At 39.6% G+C, this 20,505-nt stretch overlaps 2 protein-coding genes across 4 annotated transcripts in view; one reads left to right on the plus strand and one right to left on the minus strand.

Annotated features, from left to right (window-relative positions):
* Nucleotides 1-20,505, plus strand: part of CENPP (centromere protein P) — a 167,533-nt gene that overhangs the window by 12,718 nt on the left and 134,310 nt on the right. The window lies entirely within an intron of this gene.
* Nucleotides 7-19,178, minus strand: OGN (osteoglycin). Of its 2 annotated transcripts, none has more exons than XM_058171333.1 (7): nucleotides 19,003-19,178; nucleotides 18,224-18,422; nucleotides 7,403-7,493; nucleotides 6,262-6,420; nucleotides 4,118-4,320; nucleotides 2,506-2,601; nucleotides 7-1,960 (listed from the first exon to the last, which is right to left on the minus strand). In XM_058171333.1, the coding sequence occupies exons 2-7, from the start codon at nucleotides 18,395-18,397 to the stop codon at nucleotides 1,787-1,789; spliced, it is 897 nt and encodes a 298-aa protein (XP_058027316.1). In that variant the 5' UTR covers nucleotides 18,398-18,422; nucleotides 19,003-19,178; the 3' UTR covers nucleotides 7-1,786. The 2 variants fall into 2 exon arrangements, with proteins under 2 accessions (XP_058027316.1, XP_058027315.1); XM_058171332.1 differs by having other exon boundaries at nucleotides 18,224-18,453.

A 20,505-nucleotide genomic window follows, 5' to 3' on the forward strand; every position in this document is an offset into this window, starting at 1 on the left:
GTATAGATACAGCAAAGGCTCGTGGCTGTAAAATAGTCTTCAATACTGGTGAATAATTAAATCAGAAATAATATATCTGTCTTAAACATATGCAAAGAATGAGAATGAGTACAAATAACACTTATTGCTGGTATTTCTGGAAAAAAAAACACCTTCATCTGATACATGCATACAAATTGTATGATTGCTGTGTTGAAATCAACTAAGCTGACTTTTATGAATTAATTCAGCTGATTACAATTCAGTTATCACACCAAAATTGTGATATTGGTTAAGTGAATATGCTTTAAATACAACAAAGACTTTAAAAATGTTATTTATTTATAATGTAAATACTATGCCACATCGGTTGGTTGGTTGATTGGAGGCAAATTTCACAAACTCACTAAAGTTTAGGAGTGTGTAATCCTCAAGATTTAAGGCATCTATTTTACTTTTTTAAACTTTTGTACTCACCCCCAATGCACACAAAAGGCCCTATTCTGGGATCCACAAATAGACTTGCAGGCAGGCTAACATTTAAGCAAAATCCTCCATGCTATAACATAAATTGATTGGTGGTTTTTTTCCCCTTTCATTTTGATAAGTGTGTTAAAAGTTTTTAATAAGCTTGGGTCACTTTTTTTATATCCTTAAAATATATTAGTAAAATTTAAACTGGAACACGTTTCATTTTTCTACACTGAATAGTTTTATTTCAAAAGTTTGCAATGCAGAGATCAGGCTGAAACAGCACGATTAGTTTTTTTTTTTTTAATTTCATTTGCGGTTGTTATTTTGCCAGGCTAATGAATAACATTTGCCAATAAGATTAGAATAGATTGCTAATATATTTTAAATGATATTATCTTCTTTCATCAGCATCAGAGGTTGAATTGGGAAGGGCTGTTTGGTTTAAATAATCTACGTTGCAATGTCAGCCTATCTCCCTCTGTATTACATTGCTTCTTTCTTGCATAAATAGCTGTGCCTGCCAGCAGCATGAAGCCATAGCCTTGTCTGACCTTTCAGCAATCTCAACGGTGTCAAACTCTAGCACTTGGTCAGCTGTCTAAGAGCCCCTTGCCCTTCCTATCCAACCTGGGTCTACACTGACTGAGAAAGCATAATAGGCTTGCTCTATCTGTTGCCCCATATTCTTTGGATTTTTTATTAAGAGCAGCCCTTGCATTTCAAGGAAAAAAGATAGTCTGAACTATGCAAGATGCTTATGTACCACCTATCAGCAATTTACTAAATGAGCTAAGGCTTTTCTCAGGAACACATGGGTGCCCTCCAGAGGTATAGCGTGATCCTGAGAAACACGGATTTAAGGCATTGAAAGAGCTCCTATATGTCTTAGCACACAGTATGTAGTCTGAACGACTGTTTCCTCTTTAAATCCAAAGTGTTGTACAGTCTATTTACAGTCCTTCCTTAATTAAATCAAATCATACTCGTCCCCTAAAAGAATGCATTCCTTTAGGTTTACCAGGCATTCTTAGCTTCATAATGGTAACAGTTTTAAAATCAGTTTTTGGTTCATTTTGTAATCTGATTACTCAGAAGGAGTCGTTGCCTTTTCCTGGTTTCATGCTTGAGTCTATTATCTAAAAGTAGAAAAATGCTCAACCTTTTAAAATCAGAAGGTGCAATATCACCACATTAGGGAAGATCTAAATACATCATTACCATTAACAGTTCTGAATATATGTGAGAGGCTACCGTATTAATACAAAGACGTGTTTAAAACAGTGATATAACACTAATTTTATCTAATTTTTACGTGTTTCAGTTTGGTTAGCAACTAAAAGTATTGGCCTACAGGCAAAGACTTCAAGCAAATAAAAGCATTGGGGTACTTTCCCAAGATGACTGGGTTGCCTTCCATTCTGATCTCATCCATGCGCTGACGAACGTAACGGGTCTGATTGTTTCCTTTGCAGAAAGTTTCATCTGTGATGCTGGTTATGTTGTTGAACTGTAAATCAAAGCAATGCATTTGAAAAATCCAAGCATCCCCTTTGAAATTTCATTTTTTTTCTTTTTGTTGAGATATTATTAATATTTCTGTAATATTACAGAACATATACATTTTCTCCAAAAAGATTCAGAAACCAAATTAGCACTGTAAACACGGGCATGGGAATTTTGATATTCTTCCTTAATTAAGCAATAAATAAGTTTAAACAAATATAAGTCTAAGGGTTTCTGTTTTTAGAGCGTTTTCAGTTATTTGAAATGCAGTTTGTGTATCTTTCTCCAGCATTCTTCACCCATACATTGTAATTACTACAGTAGTGTGTGACAGTGTGCTCATATTAACTTCAGTTAAGTTTAATCAGTATAATAATTTTCTAAGTGCTGTCAAATGCATACTTGACACTTTTTAATTGTAGCACATTGCAAATCTTTATTAATGAGTGATTATAGGCACACTTTTCTCAGTCACTGGGGATATATTTTAAAGCAGTTTGCTTGTAGTAATGTTTGAGCAACAGTAAAAAAAAAAAAGGATTGAGAAACCTGAAGATGCAGAATACGTAGGCTTTCCGGCAAATTAGGAGGAACAGACTCCAGTGCATTCTGTGCTAAGTAGAGATAGGACAATCTTGTCAGCTTCTGTAGAAAGAAGAGGAAGATAAAAAAAATTTACTAAATAGTACTATGTTATTTAGTAATTAAATTGGATAAACAGTAATCTGCTTGAACCTGGAATTGAAACATAGCCAATGCATAAAGGTTGTATAGCACAGCTGTATTCTTATTTGCTTTACTCATTTGTTTTGTCAGTTTATTTGTTGCACAATCTAAAAAGTTTGGGATATTGACAAAAATATATTAAGATCATATAGATGTACATAGAATCAGATTAAAGACCCCGAGTTAACAATAGTAAATAATGGCCCATTGAGTCATTAGGAGCCACTATCCCAGCATGATCACATGACTGTGTTCATACAATGGCATTGGGTATCAGCCTCCTTATTTTTTATTTTTTTGCTTTTTAACAAAGACAGGTAACAAGTTCCTCCCTATTAAGGAAAATTGCTACTTTAATTAAAAAAAATCTAGACAATATTGTGTATTTAGGATAAATACATTTGGATAGTGTAGTTCTATCTGTGCACTGAAAATTAACCTTCCATGTAAGATAAAGTATCTGGGATTAGTTTTAACTGAGAAATAGACTATCAGTCCAGGTGTAATTCTGTCCAGTGCAAGTGAAGCTGCTGCATTTAGACTGCTGTTTAGAATGTAAACAAATAGAATTCAGTCAGAATTAAATATGTAAAGACTAAACAAGGCTTGCAAAATATTTGTTCGGTTGTTATTGGAAAGGCTGAACAACTTTACAAAAATAATAGGATTTCTGTTAAAACATGGATCTGCAGCAAGGGTCTCACAAAATCCTTACAAGTATACACAGAAACTCAAAATTAATTTAAAGAATATTGAAATGTAACATGTTGAAATTTCTCAAAACCACTAATCTCTCAAGAGATGTGGAATCTTGAGATTCAATAATCTCATCAGAACTTCAGGAGTTTAAAAAAAAACCTAGCTTTTTTGTTCCTTTGCTCATATAAGATTATGGAAGATACTCAGCATCTAAATTGTTTAGTCATATCTCATGACCTAGGTGCTATAATCAGTAACCTATAATAAGAATAAATATGCAAGAATGCTAATAATATTTTGGGATGGATTGCAAACTTTATGCCTACATACAGTAGCTTTTCATCTGTAATACATTTTGCACTATTGTTTGAAGGCTTGAAGTAAAATTAAAATATTATATCTAAGTACATTGCCTTACTTAAAAGTAATGTTTATTGAACTCAGCAGGATTTACTTCCATATAAGCACATAGAGGATGATGCTTTTGTTCTTACAGATGTTTTCTCTAGCTATATAGTCATGGGATGGACAGGTTTCTTCACTGCTGTAAAATAGTTGTTCTTCAGCAGAGGTCAATCAATTTAGCAAGTTTGAAATTTAAATCTTAGAATGGCAATCATGATAACATATTAGTCCAATATATTTCTTATATAATATTGTCTAAGTGCAATAGCTCCTTTTGAAATAATTCAGATTGGCTTCATTTAGTACTGCTTGTACTTAGTAATGATTTTACCTTGAAAGCATTTGCTTTAATTCCTCTGCTTTTGATTCTGTTGTTATTTACGTTTAATGAAATTAGTTTGGGAGGCAAAAGTGGAAGCTTGGCTATCCGATTATCAGCTAATGAAAGTTCTTCTAGTAGAACTAGCTTTGCAAAGGCTCCATCTTCAATCTCTTGAATGGCGTTTCCAGTCAAATCAATTCTTCTTAGGGTGGCTTAAAAGCAAACAATATTACAATTAAAGTATCTTTTCTACAGGTGTTTACAGCAGTAAACATGCTCTACACTGTTCTGAAGTGACTAAATAAAAAATCAGTTCTACATATAATGTTGTGACAAATAAATAAATAAATATGGTTATGATGGTTCTCTGGATTCTATTGAGAGGTAGATGACTTTTCCAGCACAGGCACTGAAAATTTCCTTCTTTGTAAAAATACCACAACTATTTGTAAATAATTAATTCTCTAGAAAAGTAGTAATATTTTTAAAAGAAAACGCTAGAGCAATTGAGATCTGAAGTAAAATTGTATCCTTTCTCTCAGTTTGATATAAGCCCATTGGCCATGCCCTCCTCCAGGATGCAAACAGTAAGACTTGGATAAATTTACTGGCACTTTCTTTGCATTCCTAGATTGCCATTTTTATTTTCCAATTCTGTGGCTCCTGGTGATCACTCTTGATGAAGGAGGGAGAGGGCATTTCCAACTTTTTTTTTTTAACTGGGGGAACATGGAATTAATATTTTTGACTTGTTTTCAGTAATTTTTCTTTGTCTCTTAATTCTGTCAGCAGTTAACCACTAAGTTTACAGAGGGAGCATAGAGGAAGAAAGCATTGGTTCTGCCTCTTAAAGATACCTACACTAGTTCCCATGAAATAGAAGACTCTTTAAACTTTGGGTTATGAATTTTACTAGTCGGAATTTTTTAAAGAAAAAATATTTTGAATCAAAGAGAAGGGCCAGCAAGGTGTTCCAGCTGTCAGCAACTGAACAATGCTGATTTACATAGGAAACACGGTCTGCTTCATTTGTGCTTCTTTTAAGTCAGGAATGGCAATGGGCCACATGCAATCTTCAACCTAACTTCAATCTTTTGCCTAAATTCTAAAGGCATATACAGGTAGTCCTTGGCTTACGTTCATTCACTCAGCAACTATTCAAAGTTGCAAAGTGGTACTCAAAAATTGACATATGAGGAGTCTTCAGAGCTCTGGCCCTTGCAGCACACAGATAGGCATTTAATTGTGTTCAGAGCACTTGGATACCCAGCTCGCAATTATGACATTGCAGGAAGTGCAGTAACAGGACTGCCATTTGCAACCTTCCCTGCTGTCTTTTCACAAGCAAAGGCAATGGGGAAGTCAGCAGGGAAAGTTGCAAGTCCCTTCAGTAAGTCACTCCCACCTTTTCTTCCAAGGCCTTCCCTGACTTGTACACAGCCTGTGCTGGCCTAACCAGGCCCCCTCTGCCTCTCCCAGTTTGTGCATGGTCTGTGCTGGCCCTTCTATGGCTCACACATAGCCTGCTCTAGCTCTCCTCCCCACCACCCTTACCTTACTTCTTCCCACTTAATGACCCAAGTGTTTGGATTATAGTTACAACTAGAATTTACACAGATTTTCATCACTAAGCAATGTGATCACATGATATTGGGCTTTATGAATGCACTGGTTAGCCACGGTGATACAATTTGAATTACTGTCATAACTTGAGGAGTACTCATACACACAAATAATCTGGATTTCTGACAAATGCAATCCCATTTTAAAACCAACATGAAAATGAAAATATGTTTCTGAAATGAAATATGTCATTTTAAAAATCATGGATGCATTTGATCCTGGATGCTACTCTCTCCTGCCTGGGCTGCCATTGCCCTCTTATACTACCATCCCCGGCACCATCTCTCCAGCAATCACTTCCAAAGGAATGTAGTCACCAGCAGATTGGAGTGTTTTAAAATATCATCTTCAGAAGTCATCATATAAAACAAATTTGATTTGCGAATTAATTTGGCCAGTAAAATTACTTTCCACAGAAAAAAGTTTTATTTCTGTAATAGCTAGTGGTTCAAAAGTACAGGTAACTAAATGCTAACCAAAGTGTGTTTCCAATGATTGAACATCAAAATTTACTTTTTAGGTTTACTTACGAATTTCAGCAAAATCAGATACTTTCACCTTCTTGATTTTGTTGAATCGTGCATAAAGGTAACCTGTTTCCTTTGGCAGAACAGGGATACTTTCAATATCCATTTCTTCACAGTAAATTGAACGAATTAAACAAACACATAGTAGACAAGTAGCCAATTCTGAAAGTATATAATTTGATATCAGTTTAAGTAGAAGTTAGTTGTAATAGTTTAAGTAGAAGCCTGATAAACATTTCAACAGTTTATAATAAAATTATCTTCCACACTTTTCTGCAGAATCTAGATTATTCAAACATCCTTTGGAGGGGAGGGAGTTGGTTACAGATGCTTACTAAGAGCTCTAGCCTTTGAGAAAAAAGTCTGTACAGAGGAAATATAAAAATTGCTTGGAATAAAAGGTAAAAAATTCCCTCTAGTTAAGTTAAATTCCTGATCATTTTATGATACACCCAATCCATGTAGTTTTTTTGGCAATCATGTAGTTCCTATTGTTTTCTTCTAGGATTCTTTTAAAATGTTCAGTCTAACATAGTCAAATAATTATTCCTAGTGCTCTCACTGCTTAACTTTGCAAATTAGTCAAATTCGGCTTGTGATGAGCAATAGACAGAAACAAACTAGCCAAGTTGGCAATTCTGAACAGTGAATTTCCATGCAATAGCAGGTGCCAATTGCAAGATGGTGAAAAAAAAATGAAAATTCATTTTGTGCTGTTGGAAACGTCATTCACTGTCTTTAGATACAACCCTGTTATACTGTAGTGAAAAATCTGTGGCCTTTCCTAGCCTGAGAGAGTGACAGGTGATGTGATAAATGAGATGTCTTTGTTTACCAAACCAGACTAAATTAATATGGTAGATTATAGGCCATAACATTCAGGGAATAATGTATTTTGGTTGCATTCTGATTCCTCCATTATCCGTAAAATCAGGTCTGAAGTTTTCTATGATTTGCCTTTTATCTGACACTGAAATTCTATAGTCACTGCAGTGCAGCAACATACAGATTGTATATGTTGCAAATGCTGCTTCATGAGCTCACTAAGTCTTGACTGCCAACAGACATACTTAATAGTGTTTCTAACCCTAATACTGACAGGCTTTGGAAACTATTCTTTTTATTATAAAGGTGAAAAACTTACTTGTATAATTTGTTGTTCCCTCTGCAAGTTTGTCATCATCTCTTTGCAGCTGTACCTTATTTTCATTGAAAATGATGAAAGTATTGTCTTCCTTTTAAATATATAAAATACAATATATAATATACAATATATATTCATATAAGCATAGCTGATAATATCGTGATATTCAACTATAATGGTAATGACATTTTTATATGTTACGGTAGTCAAAACATAACTTATCTTAAGTTTTTGCTGAATGGTCGAAAACAATGCAGAAAATTGTATCGTAAACTTAACTTTTCCTTTTTACAGGAGTTGAGTTCCATTGAGAATGAATGAATGAATGAATGAATGAATGAATTTATTACTGATCCACCAAGCAATAAAAATAAAGTAAAATAAGAGGAAAAAAGAAAAAATGCAAAAAAATCAGAACAATACAATGTTCTTATGTTCTAACACAATATTCTAGTCTACCCAATATAACCAGTAATCAGTCCAAAGTTATTTATCATTAGTGAAGGACAGGTTCTACAAGTTGTAAATGTAAATTTAGTCATGTCTTTTGTTTTTTTTAGGGTTCTTATCTGCCAAGGAGTTTTCCATAAAATTCATCTTAGATATCTGTGGAGTGGCCTAATTGGGCATTAAGAACTGATGTCTCCCTATACAAGTTCCAATTTGAGTAATACATGAGTCATTCTTCCTAAATGACCGGAGGAAGTCCTTTCTGCTCAGAGATTTTTCTGAAATTTGCCTTCCTGATGGTAGGATATCAAAGCACAGCAGTGTGAAGGCCCTAAGAAACCACTTAACTGTGAATTTGTCAAGATAGCAGACTAGTTGGAAACATATTTCGTATTTCCCACAGCATTCCAGCTGGCATTATGCTGTGCTCAGCTTGCAATTCTGTATCAAGAATCCTTTGCTTAAGGGCTGCCATAACCTGCTGTTGTGCCAGTATCAAATGTGCTTCTAGTGCAAAATATAATTTCTGAACTTTATCTCCAATTTTCTGTTTCCAAGTAGGTTGGAATCTGTTCTGCAAGATAAAAGATGTCAACCTTTGAGCTGAGAGTAAATCTCTATCAACTATTTGAAAAGACTTAGTAGGATTAAATCATAACTTGCTATCATGATTTTAAAGAGCATTTAGTTGAATTAAATATGTTTATGTAGTATAATTAAAGGAAAAATCCTTAGCTACCAGAATACATTTTTATTTTTATACTGCTATATATATTGTCAGTATTATATTATATCATTAATATTATGGAAAAACTGATAGAATTTTGGAAATTCTGAATTGGTTAGAATTTAATTTATAATTTATTTGTGAAAAATAGATAATCTAGATGGCTTGGATATTTTTTTGAGATCTAACTTGCTGTTCTACATAATCATTTTGCAAATTTGATTGGATTAATAGATGGTAGATAAGATTATTATTGCTGGGAATTCTAATTTAATTTTGGTTCCTTTATTGGATTGAAAAATGTTTCCTAGTTAAAAAAAACACTTTCAAAGCTTGAATGTTTTTCAAGCATGAATTTAGGGATTTAACGTAGTTGAAGCTTGGTGACAGGGTAAATTCAAACAAGCAAAAATATACTTTCTTACCCACTCTGTATAGGATATATTCATGATTGAACTATTTCTTAATATCCTATGTATGGTTAGTTAAGCGATACAGTATTTGACCAATTGCAATTTCTGATCATACGTTATTATTATTATTATTATTATTTAAATTTTTATACCGCCCTTCTCCCGAGGGACTCAGGGCGGTTTACAGCCAGATAAAATGACAGTACTATTACAAAATAAATACTATTAAAATACCACTAAAAAACTTATTCAAATTGGCCGCAATTAAAATTTAGCAAATAATAAAACCCATTAAAAACCCATTCAAAACCCATTTAAAACCCCTTAAAAACCCACGAATTTAAAAAACTAATCCAGTCCTGCGCAGATGAACAAATAAGTTTTAAGCTCGCGACGGAAGGTTCGGAGGTCCGGAAGTTGACGAAGTCCTGGGGGGAGTTCGTTCCAGAGGGCGGGAGCCCCCACAGAGAAGGCCCTTCCCCTGGGTGTCGCCAGACGACACTGTCTCGCTGACGGCACCCTGAGGAGTCCCTCTCTGTGAGAGCGCACGGGACGGTGAGAGGTATCCGGTAGCAGTAGGCGGTCCCGTAAGTAACCCGGCCCTATGCCATGGAGCGCTTTGAAGATGTTCACCAGAACCTTGAAGCGCACCCGGAAGGCCACAGGCAGCCAGTGCAGTCTGCGCAGGATAGGTGTCACACGGGAGCCACGAGGGGCTCCCTCTATCACCCGCGCAGCTGCATTCTGACTAACTGAAGCCTCCGGATGCTCTTCAAGGGAGCCCCATGTAGAGAGCATTGCAGTAATCCAGGCGAGACGTCACGAGGGCGTGAGTGACCGTGCACAGGGCATCCCGGTTCAGAAAGGCCCAACTGGCGCCCCAGGCGAACCTGGTAAAAAGCTCTCCTGGAGACGGCCGTCAAGTGATCTTCAAAAGACAGCCGTTCATCCAGGAGGACGCCCAAGTTGCGCACCCGTTCCATCGGGGCCAATGACTCGCCCCCGACAGTCAGCTGAGGACTCAGCTGACTGTACCGAGGTGCCGCATCCACAGCCACTCTGTCTTGGAGGATTGAGCCTGAGCCTGTTTCTCCCCATCCAGACCCGTCGGCTTCCAAGCACCGGGACAACACTTGATAACCGTTGGGGTGGCCCGGTGTGGAAAAGTACAGCTGGGTGTCATCAGCGTACAGCTGGTACCTCACACGAAGCCACTGATGATCTCACCCAGCGGCTTCATATAGATGTTGAACAGAAGGCGAGAGGATCGACCCCGCGGCACCCCACAAGTGAGGTGTCTCGAGCCGACTTCTGCCCCCCTGTCAACACCGTCTGCGACCGATCGGAGAGATAGGAGGAGAACCACCGATAAACGGTGCCTCCCACTCCCAATCCCTCCAACCGGCGCAGCAGGATACCATGGTCGATGGTATCAAAAGCCGCTGAGAGGTCTAATAGGACCAGGGCAGAGGAGCATCCTCTATCCCTGGCCCTCCAGAGATCATCCACCAACGCGACCAAAGCCGTCTCAGTGCTGTAACCAGGCCGGAAGCCGGACTGGAACGGGTCTAGATAGACAGTTTCATCCAGGTGCAAGGGAAACTGATATGCCACCATACTCTCTACAACCTTCGCCACGAAGGGAAGGTTGGAGACCGGACGATAATTACCTAAAACAGCCGGGTCCAGGGAAGGCTTCTTGAGGAGGGTCTCACCACCGCCTTTTTCAAGGCGGTCGGAAGACTCCTCCACCAAGGAAGCGCTCATAATAGCCTGAGCCAGCCTCGTGTCACCTCCTGAGTGGCCAGTACCAGCCAGGAGGGCACGGGTCCAGTAAACATGTGGTGGCATTCAACCTCCCCAGCAACCTGTCCATGTCCTCGGAGCGACAGGGTCAAACTCATCCCATAAAATGTCCCCAAGACCACCCTCAGCCGCCTCACCCACGCCACTGCAATCTTGATCTAGACCCTCCCGGTTGAACGATTTTATCGTATAGATAACCGTTAAACTCCTCAGCACGTCCCTGCAACGGGTCATCCCGCCCCTGATGTAAGAGGGAGCGAGTCACCCAAACAGGGCGGCTGGGCGGTTATCTGCCGATGCAATGAGGAGGAGGCGAGCTACGCCTCGCTTCCTCATTGCCACTAGGTAAGCCCTAGTATAGGACTTCACTAGTGTCCGATCAGCCTCGAACGGCTAGACCTCCAGGAACTCTCTAGGCGTCTTCTCCGCGCTTCATCCCCCTCAACTCCTCGGAGAACCAAGGAGCCGGTTGGGACCTGCGCCGGGTCAGAGGCCGCAAAGGCACGACACGGTCTAAGGCCCCCGCCGCGGCCCGTTCCCAGGCCGCAACAAGTTCCTCAGCCGAGCCGTGGGCCAGACCGTCAGGAAATGGCCCAAGCTCCGTCCGGAACCCCTCCGGGTCCATCAGGCGCCTGGGTCGGAACCAACGATCGGCTCCGTCTCCCTGCAGTGGTGAATGGCGGTCAGAAAGTCCAGGCGAAGAAGAGAGTGATCTGACCATGACAAAGGTTCAATGACTATTTCCTTTAAGTCCAGATCTCTCAACCACTGACCAGAGACAAAACCAGGTCCAGAGTGCCACCCCGATGTGAGTAGGGCCATCCACTACTTGGGTCAGGCCCAAGGCCGCCATGGAGGCCATGAACTCCCGAGCTGCCGTTGATGACGAGCCGGAAGATGGCAAGTTAAAATCCCCCATGACTAAAAGTCTGGGGGTCTCAACTGCCACTCCAGCCAGCACCTCCAGGAGCTCGGGCAAGGCAGCTGACACGCAGCAAGGAGCCAGGTACGTGATCAGCAAACCCATCTGACACCTATGGCCCCATCTCACAAAGAGGATTCACACCCGCAATCTGAGGTACAGTGGTCTCCTCGGCTCTAGACTCTCTAATCACAACCGCCACCCCCACCCCTACCCTGAGCCCTCGGCTGATGGAATGCACGGAAGCCCGGCGGGCACATCTCGACAAGGGGCACTCCCCCTTCCGTGCCCAGCCAGGTTTCCGTAACGCCTATAAGGTCCGCAGCGCCCCCCTGAATAAGATCGTAGATTAGGGGGGCCTTATTGACTACGGACCGTGCGTTGCATAACATCAGCCAAGGCCCAGGCTCTGAGGGTCTTGACCATCCGGGAACGGAAAAGGGCGAGGATCGGGCGCGATCGCCTGCAAACATCGAGCGCGCCCCCTAGGACGATATGATCCCCCTTCCGCCATATCTGCCCCTCCCACTTACCGTGCAAATCAGACCACCCTCACCAACAGGAACGTAATCTCCCCTAACCTCCGAACCCGTTAAAAACCGTCACGAGCACGCGCAGGACTGGCTCCCCACCCGACGGGCTACCCCAACGCCCGCCTAACCCTCCCTCCCTTAAAACCCTATCTAAAACCCCAAAGGCTCTTTTTTTCGCATGCCACCTCTGTGGGTCCCAAGACCACATTGAGGCCGGCCCTTGATAGTGCGGCGGGCCATTCCTGCGGCGGGGGCACCTGCAGGCGCAAGAGTTCAAGTGCTGAATATCGCATAAATAAAGTGCATAAATAGAGGATAGAGGCCGACGAGAGGCGATGCTGTCCGGAGTGGTCAAATGTCATGCCAAAATCAAATGGACACCCATTGACTAATGAAGATCAAATGGTGGCTGGCTTAAAGATGACGAAGGCTGGAACATAGGCAGAGCAAAGTCCATGATGACAAAATACTACTGCTCTGCCCAGAGCTCAGTCCTAAAATCCATGACCTGGAGGAGGTGGTATTACTCTCCTAACAGCGGTGTCCACAGATGTTTCCAATTAGATGTTTCCAAGTAAACACGTCCAGAAAGTTACGTCCAGAAATAAGAATAAAATAGAACTCCTGTAGATCACAGATCGGTCTCCAGTCTTCTTCCACGGCCATAATGTACCGGCCATAAAATGCATAAATGCATAAAGTGCAGATGACAATGCAGATTACAGATGGTAAGGTGTTGAAGATGGTAAAACACCAATTGTAATCCCAAGAAGAGTGGGCCTAATAGGCCAGGAAACCTCAACGCCCCCCCCACTCCTATCCTACCAGGATAGTCCAGGCCTCTCAGGCCGGCCACTCCCTCCTCAAGGTCCAGGTCCAATCCAAGGTCTGCCCCCTCCACCGGGCAGGCCTGTCCGAGGATCCTGACCAAATACCACCAGAGGGCCGGCACGATGCAAACTGCCGCTGATGTTAACCGCGGCAAAGAGCAGGACAAACAACCTGGGAGGCAGTCTCGGGCAGGGGCCACAGGGGGCCCTTCACAGTCCTTCACCTCCATGCCACTCCCCCACGTCAACCCACAGGAAAAAACCTCGAAGGAGACCTGGGGAGGGCCTGGAGAGAGCCGGAGAAAGCCGGGAAGCCGGAGGGCCAAAATACAGGAGCCGCTGGATGATCCGGAATGAAGAAGGGAGAAGCCGCGGCCTCCGCCGCAAAAGACGAGCCGCGGCCTCACCTCACGCCCAGCAACAATGGCCGCCGTTCGCGGCTTGCCCATCCTACCGGTCGCGTTCTCGGCAGCCGTGAGTCCGAGAGAGTCCACAGACCTCTCCCACGGCTGCCAGGATGTTAAAACAGCTGACCGGGGGACGCAAGCCGCTCGACAGGCCGCCTGGGCGCCGCCATCTCCTCCTCTGTCGCCCGCCGTCGGCTCCGCTCCTCTACCGAGCTGCCATCTTGCGCATGCGCAGAGCGTTAGTAACAATATCATTGCCTAATCTATAAATGTGCTCCCAACCAAGAAATCTAGATTCTCACAATCTTAGTAGTGGGTTTATTGCAAGAAAAAGGGATTAGAAACTTGGAAATTGGACATGTTTACTTTAGCTCTCATTTTTCAGTGAGCCCATTAAGGCAGGGCTTCCTTGAAATTTCTGATTTTTTGGCCCTTTTACTCAAGGGAAGGTTGCTACCTGTTTAAAAAATGCAAAAGGAATGTCCATCTGATCGTTTTCCACAATATTTTGATAATATTCACATTATCAGGCTCAGAAAATTCCATTATATTCACTAGTTTTGAGGAAAAGCTCAAATAGTGGGGTGTAGTATTATTAAATGACACTCAGTTTATTGGTCAACAACAACAGATATAGATTTTTTTTCCAAATACACAGTTACCCAATAGTCTGCAATGCATTTAAAACATATGTGTAAGACAATAGCACTTTGAAGAAGAAAAAGGAAAATCACACTATAGAAAGTTAGAAAAAGAAGAATCTTTAGAAGCGTGTTAGGAACTGTTCTCTCTATGTATAGCAATTAAATTAGAGCTTGAAAAATTAAATAAAAGGAGATGCAGTATGCAGTGGAATATGTCAGGATTCTGGTCTGGGCCTGGGCCCAGCGCTCTTCAGCATTTCCATAAATGACTTAGATAGGGTTGCTCCTCAGATATGCAAATGAAGCCACCTGCATCCCAGTAGTAATGCACAAACACAATCAGTGCTATTTTTTACTATTTATTTATTGGTTTATTAGATTTATATCCTATCCATCTCAATGTCAAGCCATTCATCTCAATTTGCACCCAACTTTGGATGGCTTACCCCATAAAACATTAAAATCATCAGAGATAACAGGAAATTACAGTCAAGATAAAATCATAGTTCCAAGATAGGGAAGAGCACAGCTGGATGGGCGAGAGGTGGGATTGACTTTGAATTACTCAATCACCTCCAGTGTGATACTCCCCCACTGGGGCCACAGCCATCTGCCAGAGCCAGATCTTCAGGCTCTTACAGAAGGTCAGAAGGGTGGGAGCCAATCTCGTCTCAGGGTAAGAAATTCTAAAGGGTGGGAATCACAACAGAGAATAATATTCTGCCCCACCCACCCAAACTAGCCAAAATTCTTTGACTGACTGTAATCTAAGTGAAAGAATCCAAATAATCTGTTTCCTTCAGAATCTTTTGAGTCTCAGCCCAACCACTAAAAAGGAAAGGCTGGAGTCTAGACAAAAGTTTGTCCAGCACTGTTGGATCCATTTATGATTTCTTGAGAATGGCCTATTCAAGGCTGGCAGGAAAACCTCTTCCTCAAAGAGGATTGCATCATCACATTGAACCAATCACAGGCCACTTCCCAAGCACTTTCACATGCCAGGAGGAATAAATGATTGTATTCACCATACTCAAAAACGTATAGGCTCAAAACCATCCATCTAACTTCACCAGACTGCCAAATGCATTTTAACTGGTCTTGTCCAGTTGGAGTCCAATTCTGAATGAACCCAAGTGTTTTTATTCCATAGGTAGCTAGAGTACTCCTCATTGCAGCCCTGTAGTCAGTCCTGAAGCCTATTCTTTCCCAACATTGAATAAATCACCTTAAACAGGGTTGCCAGTTGGTTATCTGTAGACATGCAGAAGGGAGAAAATAAGTATGTTTTGTTGCCTTTATCACCATTATTGAACCGTGGTGGCACAGTAGTTAGAATGCAGTACTGTAGGCTACTTCTGCTGCCTGCCAGCTGCCTGCAGTTCGACAGTTCGATTCTCACCGGCTCAAGGTTGAATCAGCCTTCCATCCTTCCCAGGTTGGTAAAATGAGGACCTAAATTGTTGAGGGCAATATGCTGGATCTGTAAACCTTGAGCTTAGAGAGGGCTGTAAAACAGTGTGACGTGGTATATAAGCCTAAGTGCTATGGCTATTGCTATTACATAATACTTAATAGGGACTTTTACTTTGAGGAAACTCCTGATATTTCATAGCCTGGAGTTCTTTGGAAAATCAAGGTTCTCTCTAAAATAGACACATAGTATCAGGCCACAAATGAACAGCCCAATCCAAGACAGTTGTGACTTGCCTATCCCAGGTATAGCTAAAGCTTTGGTCAAACGGCCAGTCAATTCATTGGCCTAAGTGAGACATAAAGCTAGTCAGAATGATTGTGCTTAAACACATATTCAAGTTTGTTCAGTATTTGTTCCTATTACTTATTAAAGGCAGATAGAGGGGATGCAATTATAATGCCTAAGTTAATTTCCAGGCATGGAAAATAAATGCTTTCTTTGTTTTATATTATTAAGAAAAGCAAAGAAAAAAATATATCAGAAAAACAATGAATATTGTGCTGTAGGTTGTCAGGTCCCATGAAAGCACTATGTCCTTTTCAACAGTGAATTTGTCTTTTGAGAGGAAACAGTATATTGAGAGTACTGATACACTAATCAGATTTTGTCTATTTTCTGAAGTACAATTCATCATTGTCTGAATTTGGTCATTAAATTCAAAATCCACTAAACCTTCACTGGGTCCCAGTTTTGCTCATGGGTTTCTCAGGGGCATCCTGGTAAAAAAAACCAAAAACTAGTGAATTCAGAAAGTCCAGATAGTTGTTACTTTTGTTCATTTGATGTAAAAGCTATTTTACATCAAATGACCTTCATTTTTGTGTTTGATCTCACCTATAGACTTTCTAAACATCCTTAGAAAGTAGAACAGAATAGAATAACAGAATTGGAAGGGACCTTGGAGGTCTTCTAGTCCAACCCCCTGCTTAGGCAGGAAACTCTACACCACTTCAGACAAATGGTTATCCAACATCTTCTTAAAAACTTCCAGTGTCAGAGCATTCACAACTTCTAGAGGCACATTGTTCCGCTGATTAATTGTTATAACTGTCAGGAAGCTAAAATAAAAAGGGTGGGTGACCACAATGTAGTGCCTGGTTTGCAAATGTGGCCCTGTTTCTCAGAAGTACTAGAGATAAGCTGGGAATGGCAAGAAACAAGCTCAATCCAGGTTCGCCAAACTGGATTTTGGTTGTTGAGAATGTTTTTCATGGCAGGCATTATGTGAAAGCACAAAATATATGCTCTAACAGGTCAGAATAAGTATCATAGTTGTAACAGAATCAGTTTGGTGTAGAGTTTAAGGCACCAGGCTAGAAATCAGGAGATTGTGCACTTTAGGCATGAAGTCAGCTGAGTTACCTTAGGTTAGTCATACACTCTCAGCCCTAGGAGGGAGGCAATAGCAAATCACTTCTGAAAATCTTACTAAGAAGCCTACAGGGACTAATTCAGGTAGTCACCAGGAGCCAATACTGACTTGCAGGCAATCCCTCAAGTCAGGGGTTATAATAATAATAATAATAACAGAGTTGGAAGGGACCTTGGAGGTCTTCTAGTCCAACTCCCTGCCCAGGCAGGAAACCCTACACCATTTCAGACAAATGGTTATCCAACATTTTCTTAAAATTTTCCAGTATTTGCTAGTAGTTGCTAGGACAATGATTTATTAGTGTTTTTACTTTTTTCAGATTTACAGGTATTCTCAAGGAATGAAAATAAATTTAGATATGTTAATCATTAAACTGCTTTCCCTTGAATTAATTTAAATACACACATACACACACATGTTTTTAATTTTTATGTGTTTCAACTGAACATGATCTCTCCACACGGTATAAATTCTAAGTCTATTATTTCTTCTTGGTATTAACTAAAAACTTCAGTATGGGCTCAATAAACTCAAACTTTCTACCTAGGTATACTGTGAATGGGTAGATAACATAATTCTGTTGATTAAGATTAGACTATTGTTTGGTTAATTTAGTGTAAATTATTCTATTTATTCTTACTCAAAGGCAATTGAATTAATCAGCTTGCTGATGATACAATATTTTCTTTCAGTCTCAATAAATAAAAAATACCTTGCAACAGTGTGTTATTTATATAATACACCTAATATGCATTTATTTTAACTTGCCTCACGTGAAAGTAGTTCATTATTAAATATATTTTCTATACATGGTTGAGGAATTAGTTCATGACTTTCTCAGGCCAGAAAATTAATTAATAGCAGCAGGTCCCCCTCTATTATGACTCTCAGGAGACCAATCTGAATGCTTGGTGTACAAAAGAACCCTGGTAATTCCTTGCAGTGATACATAACATTATTGTGTATGTCATTAGGAACAAAGCAATAATTATAGTTTTAGTCAAATTTAAGCTGAGCTCATGGCCATATTATATATGTTTATAAGCACAGATATTTGGATTAGGTAAGGATAAAGAAATAAAGCATACAAAATAAAACAATATATATGTATTCTTTTTGGGGGGGTTATCTCCTTGCTCCCCCCCCCCGTTATTGGCTGATATATTTAGCCATGAAACCCGCATGCAGGGCTAAGTCATAAACTGGCAGACTGAAAAAAAGAAATATAGAACTTGTAAACTACCTTATTTTTTACCCCGTCCTGTGGATAGTCTTCATAGTCTTCCTGAAATAATGCATCTTCATAACCTTGCTGGAATGTTTCATGAAATAGAGTTGAGTGTTGTTGATTAGGTGGTGCTAACTTCACCAAGGGCATAAAAAAACAGAAGAGATAAAATTTCTGTGAAGTCTTCATTTCAGGAGCTCAGACTTGAGTTTTGCTGAAAGAACCAAGGAGAATGATTCTTGTAACTGGAAGCAAGGAAAGCAATCTGTCAGAACAATATTTAAAGCCCTAGAAGAGTAGCTGGCAGCAGTTTTCTAATGCTCAGGGAACAGGGAAAGATGACTTAACTCTTAGTATTCTTTATTTAAATCCTTCTATTGTTTAAAAATCGGTACTATACAGTATAGCAATGTATATTTATGTACTTGATGTTATTTCAGATTCTTATAATTTCTGATTTTGCATGCTAATTAGAAGTAATTGAAACCCCATATTTTGAGATCTGATACACAGAGTGAAGAAATAGTTAAAATGTGGAGTCAAGCTAAGCCCATCCCTGGAGTGAAAGTAACAGTTTGTATTGTCTTAGGGATCTATGCTTTCCGGAAAAATAGGAATTTAAAAATAAAAATGAATAAAAGCATATTTTAAACATAAAGCATGTTTGTATACAATTCAAGAAAGATGCACTGATTATAGTTTCTAGATAAAGTATTATACAGTCAAAATATTTTTACAGTAACTTGTAACCATGTGGTATACATTAAAATAATTTATTGGAAAACAACACCTACCGTTTTGCTGAATGTGTATCTGTGTTCAATATAGTTTTCTGTGCATTAATTCCAAAAGCTCAGAGAAAAATTATGGTTTATTTTCAAGAAACTGAAGTAATGCAGTTTCAAAGATGGATAGACTTTAGATGTACTGTCTGTAGGGTAAAAAGGATTGTGTTAGCATGCAGGCTTATGTGCAAAATGTTACATGATAAATCAGTTTTGCTCTGCTACAAAATGGAATGAGTCCAGTTTAAAATATGTTAATCTAGTTGCTCATACTTGAAAGCATTTCCTAGATCAGCTGCAGTTTCATGCAATAAAGACTTCAGCAAAGTCATATGCTTTTCATTTAGTCTAGCATTTAATGAAAAACAAAGAAAGTAACTTCCGTTTCAGATAAGCATTCCATTTTTGTGTGTGTAGGAAAAAAGTTGCAAAACTTTTAAGTTTGCAGCATAAACTTTAAAATACAAGTTGGTGGATACTGTTTTCTATTCACCTTCTTGAGGTCTGTCTTCAGCAGTGTCAGAGTTAATTACTTTTATTTTTTGGAAGACTGGCTAGCATTCCAATCTTAATAGATCATTACAGAAAAGAGTGAAAAATATAGGAAACAATGAAAAATACCCATTGAACATACAATGTTTAGGAGAAGCAGGTTTGCATTATAAAGGATTTCAGTGAAAATCTTTTGATATGTCCTGCTATAAAACATTATTTCAGAACATTCACTGTTTTATACATAGGCAGTGAAGATTAATAAGAACTGGATGTGCACATAGCATTTAACGTTGAAAAACATAGCTGTTTCATTTACTGATTTTTGTTACATTCTTCAATTTGACAGTCCTGCTAAAAATCTCAGCTGAGATTTTTATTTCTTAACTTTAGAGAGCTTTTTATAACAACAGCTACCCTGAAGGTTTTTAGTTATACACAGTTTATTGCTCCACAAAAGTCAGAGTTCAGAAACCAGCTGTTTGCTCTGGAATACCATCTCAGTTGGAATTGGATGCTTTGGATAATAGCACATCTGTTGCTTTACAATTTGTGCTCTTTTGTAACTTGATCCATGTTTAACATAACTGTGTTCTCGCCATTCACTGTGCAGACTGAGAGTGTTGTTAAATGCAAAAATGGAATCAATTCACATTATGTTGCAATATTTTTGGTCCTTTGTTGGTTTTGAATATTAATGCATCTGCAGACTTTTTAGAGTTCTGTCATCTGTTCTGTCTTCTATTTAGTAAATTCAGAGGTTATTGAATATAGATCTCCAATATTTATAGTATATTTTCACCCAAATATGAAGTCTGGAAGAACAGAAACAAACATATATTTCAAGCCACTATTTAGAGAAAAAAAATTCCCATCCCACCCTCCCTATTGCAAGCCATACTTCTCCTCCTCCTGAAATTTTCTTCTGACATTTTGGAGGTATGGAATCACCTCCAAAATGGGGGGAAAATCAGTAAATGTAGCTTCCATCTTTTAGAATTGATGCACTCTTAGCTTAAG

Source organism: Ahaetulla prasina, chromosome 2, assembly GCF_028640845.1.
Source record: "Ahaetulla prasina isolate Xishuangbanna chromosome 2, ASM2864084v1, whole genome shotgun sequence".
Taxonomy (NCBI): Eukaryota; Metazoa; Chordata; class Lepidosauria; order Squamata; family Colubridae; genus Ahaetulla; species Ahaetulla prasina.

What these genes read in the sequence shown, in the direction of transcription:
- OGN (XM_058171333.1), bottom strand. Translation starts at nt 18,397, where the DNA reads ATGAAGACTTCACAGAAATTTTATCTCTTCTGTTTTTTTATGCCCTTG. An exon ending in AGGACGGGGTAAAAAATAAG is followed by an intron (nt 7,494 to 18,223) that starts GTAGTTTACAAG and finishes TATATTTAAAAG; the next exon opens with GAAGACAATACTTTCATCAT. An exon ending in TACGTATTCTGCATCTTCAG is followed by an intron (nt 1,961 to 2,505) that starts GTTTCTCAATCC and finishes TTTGATTTACAG; the next exon opens with TTCAACAACATAACCAGCAT.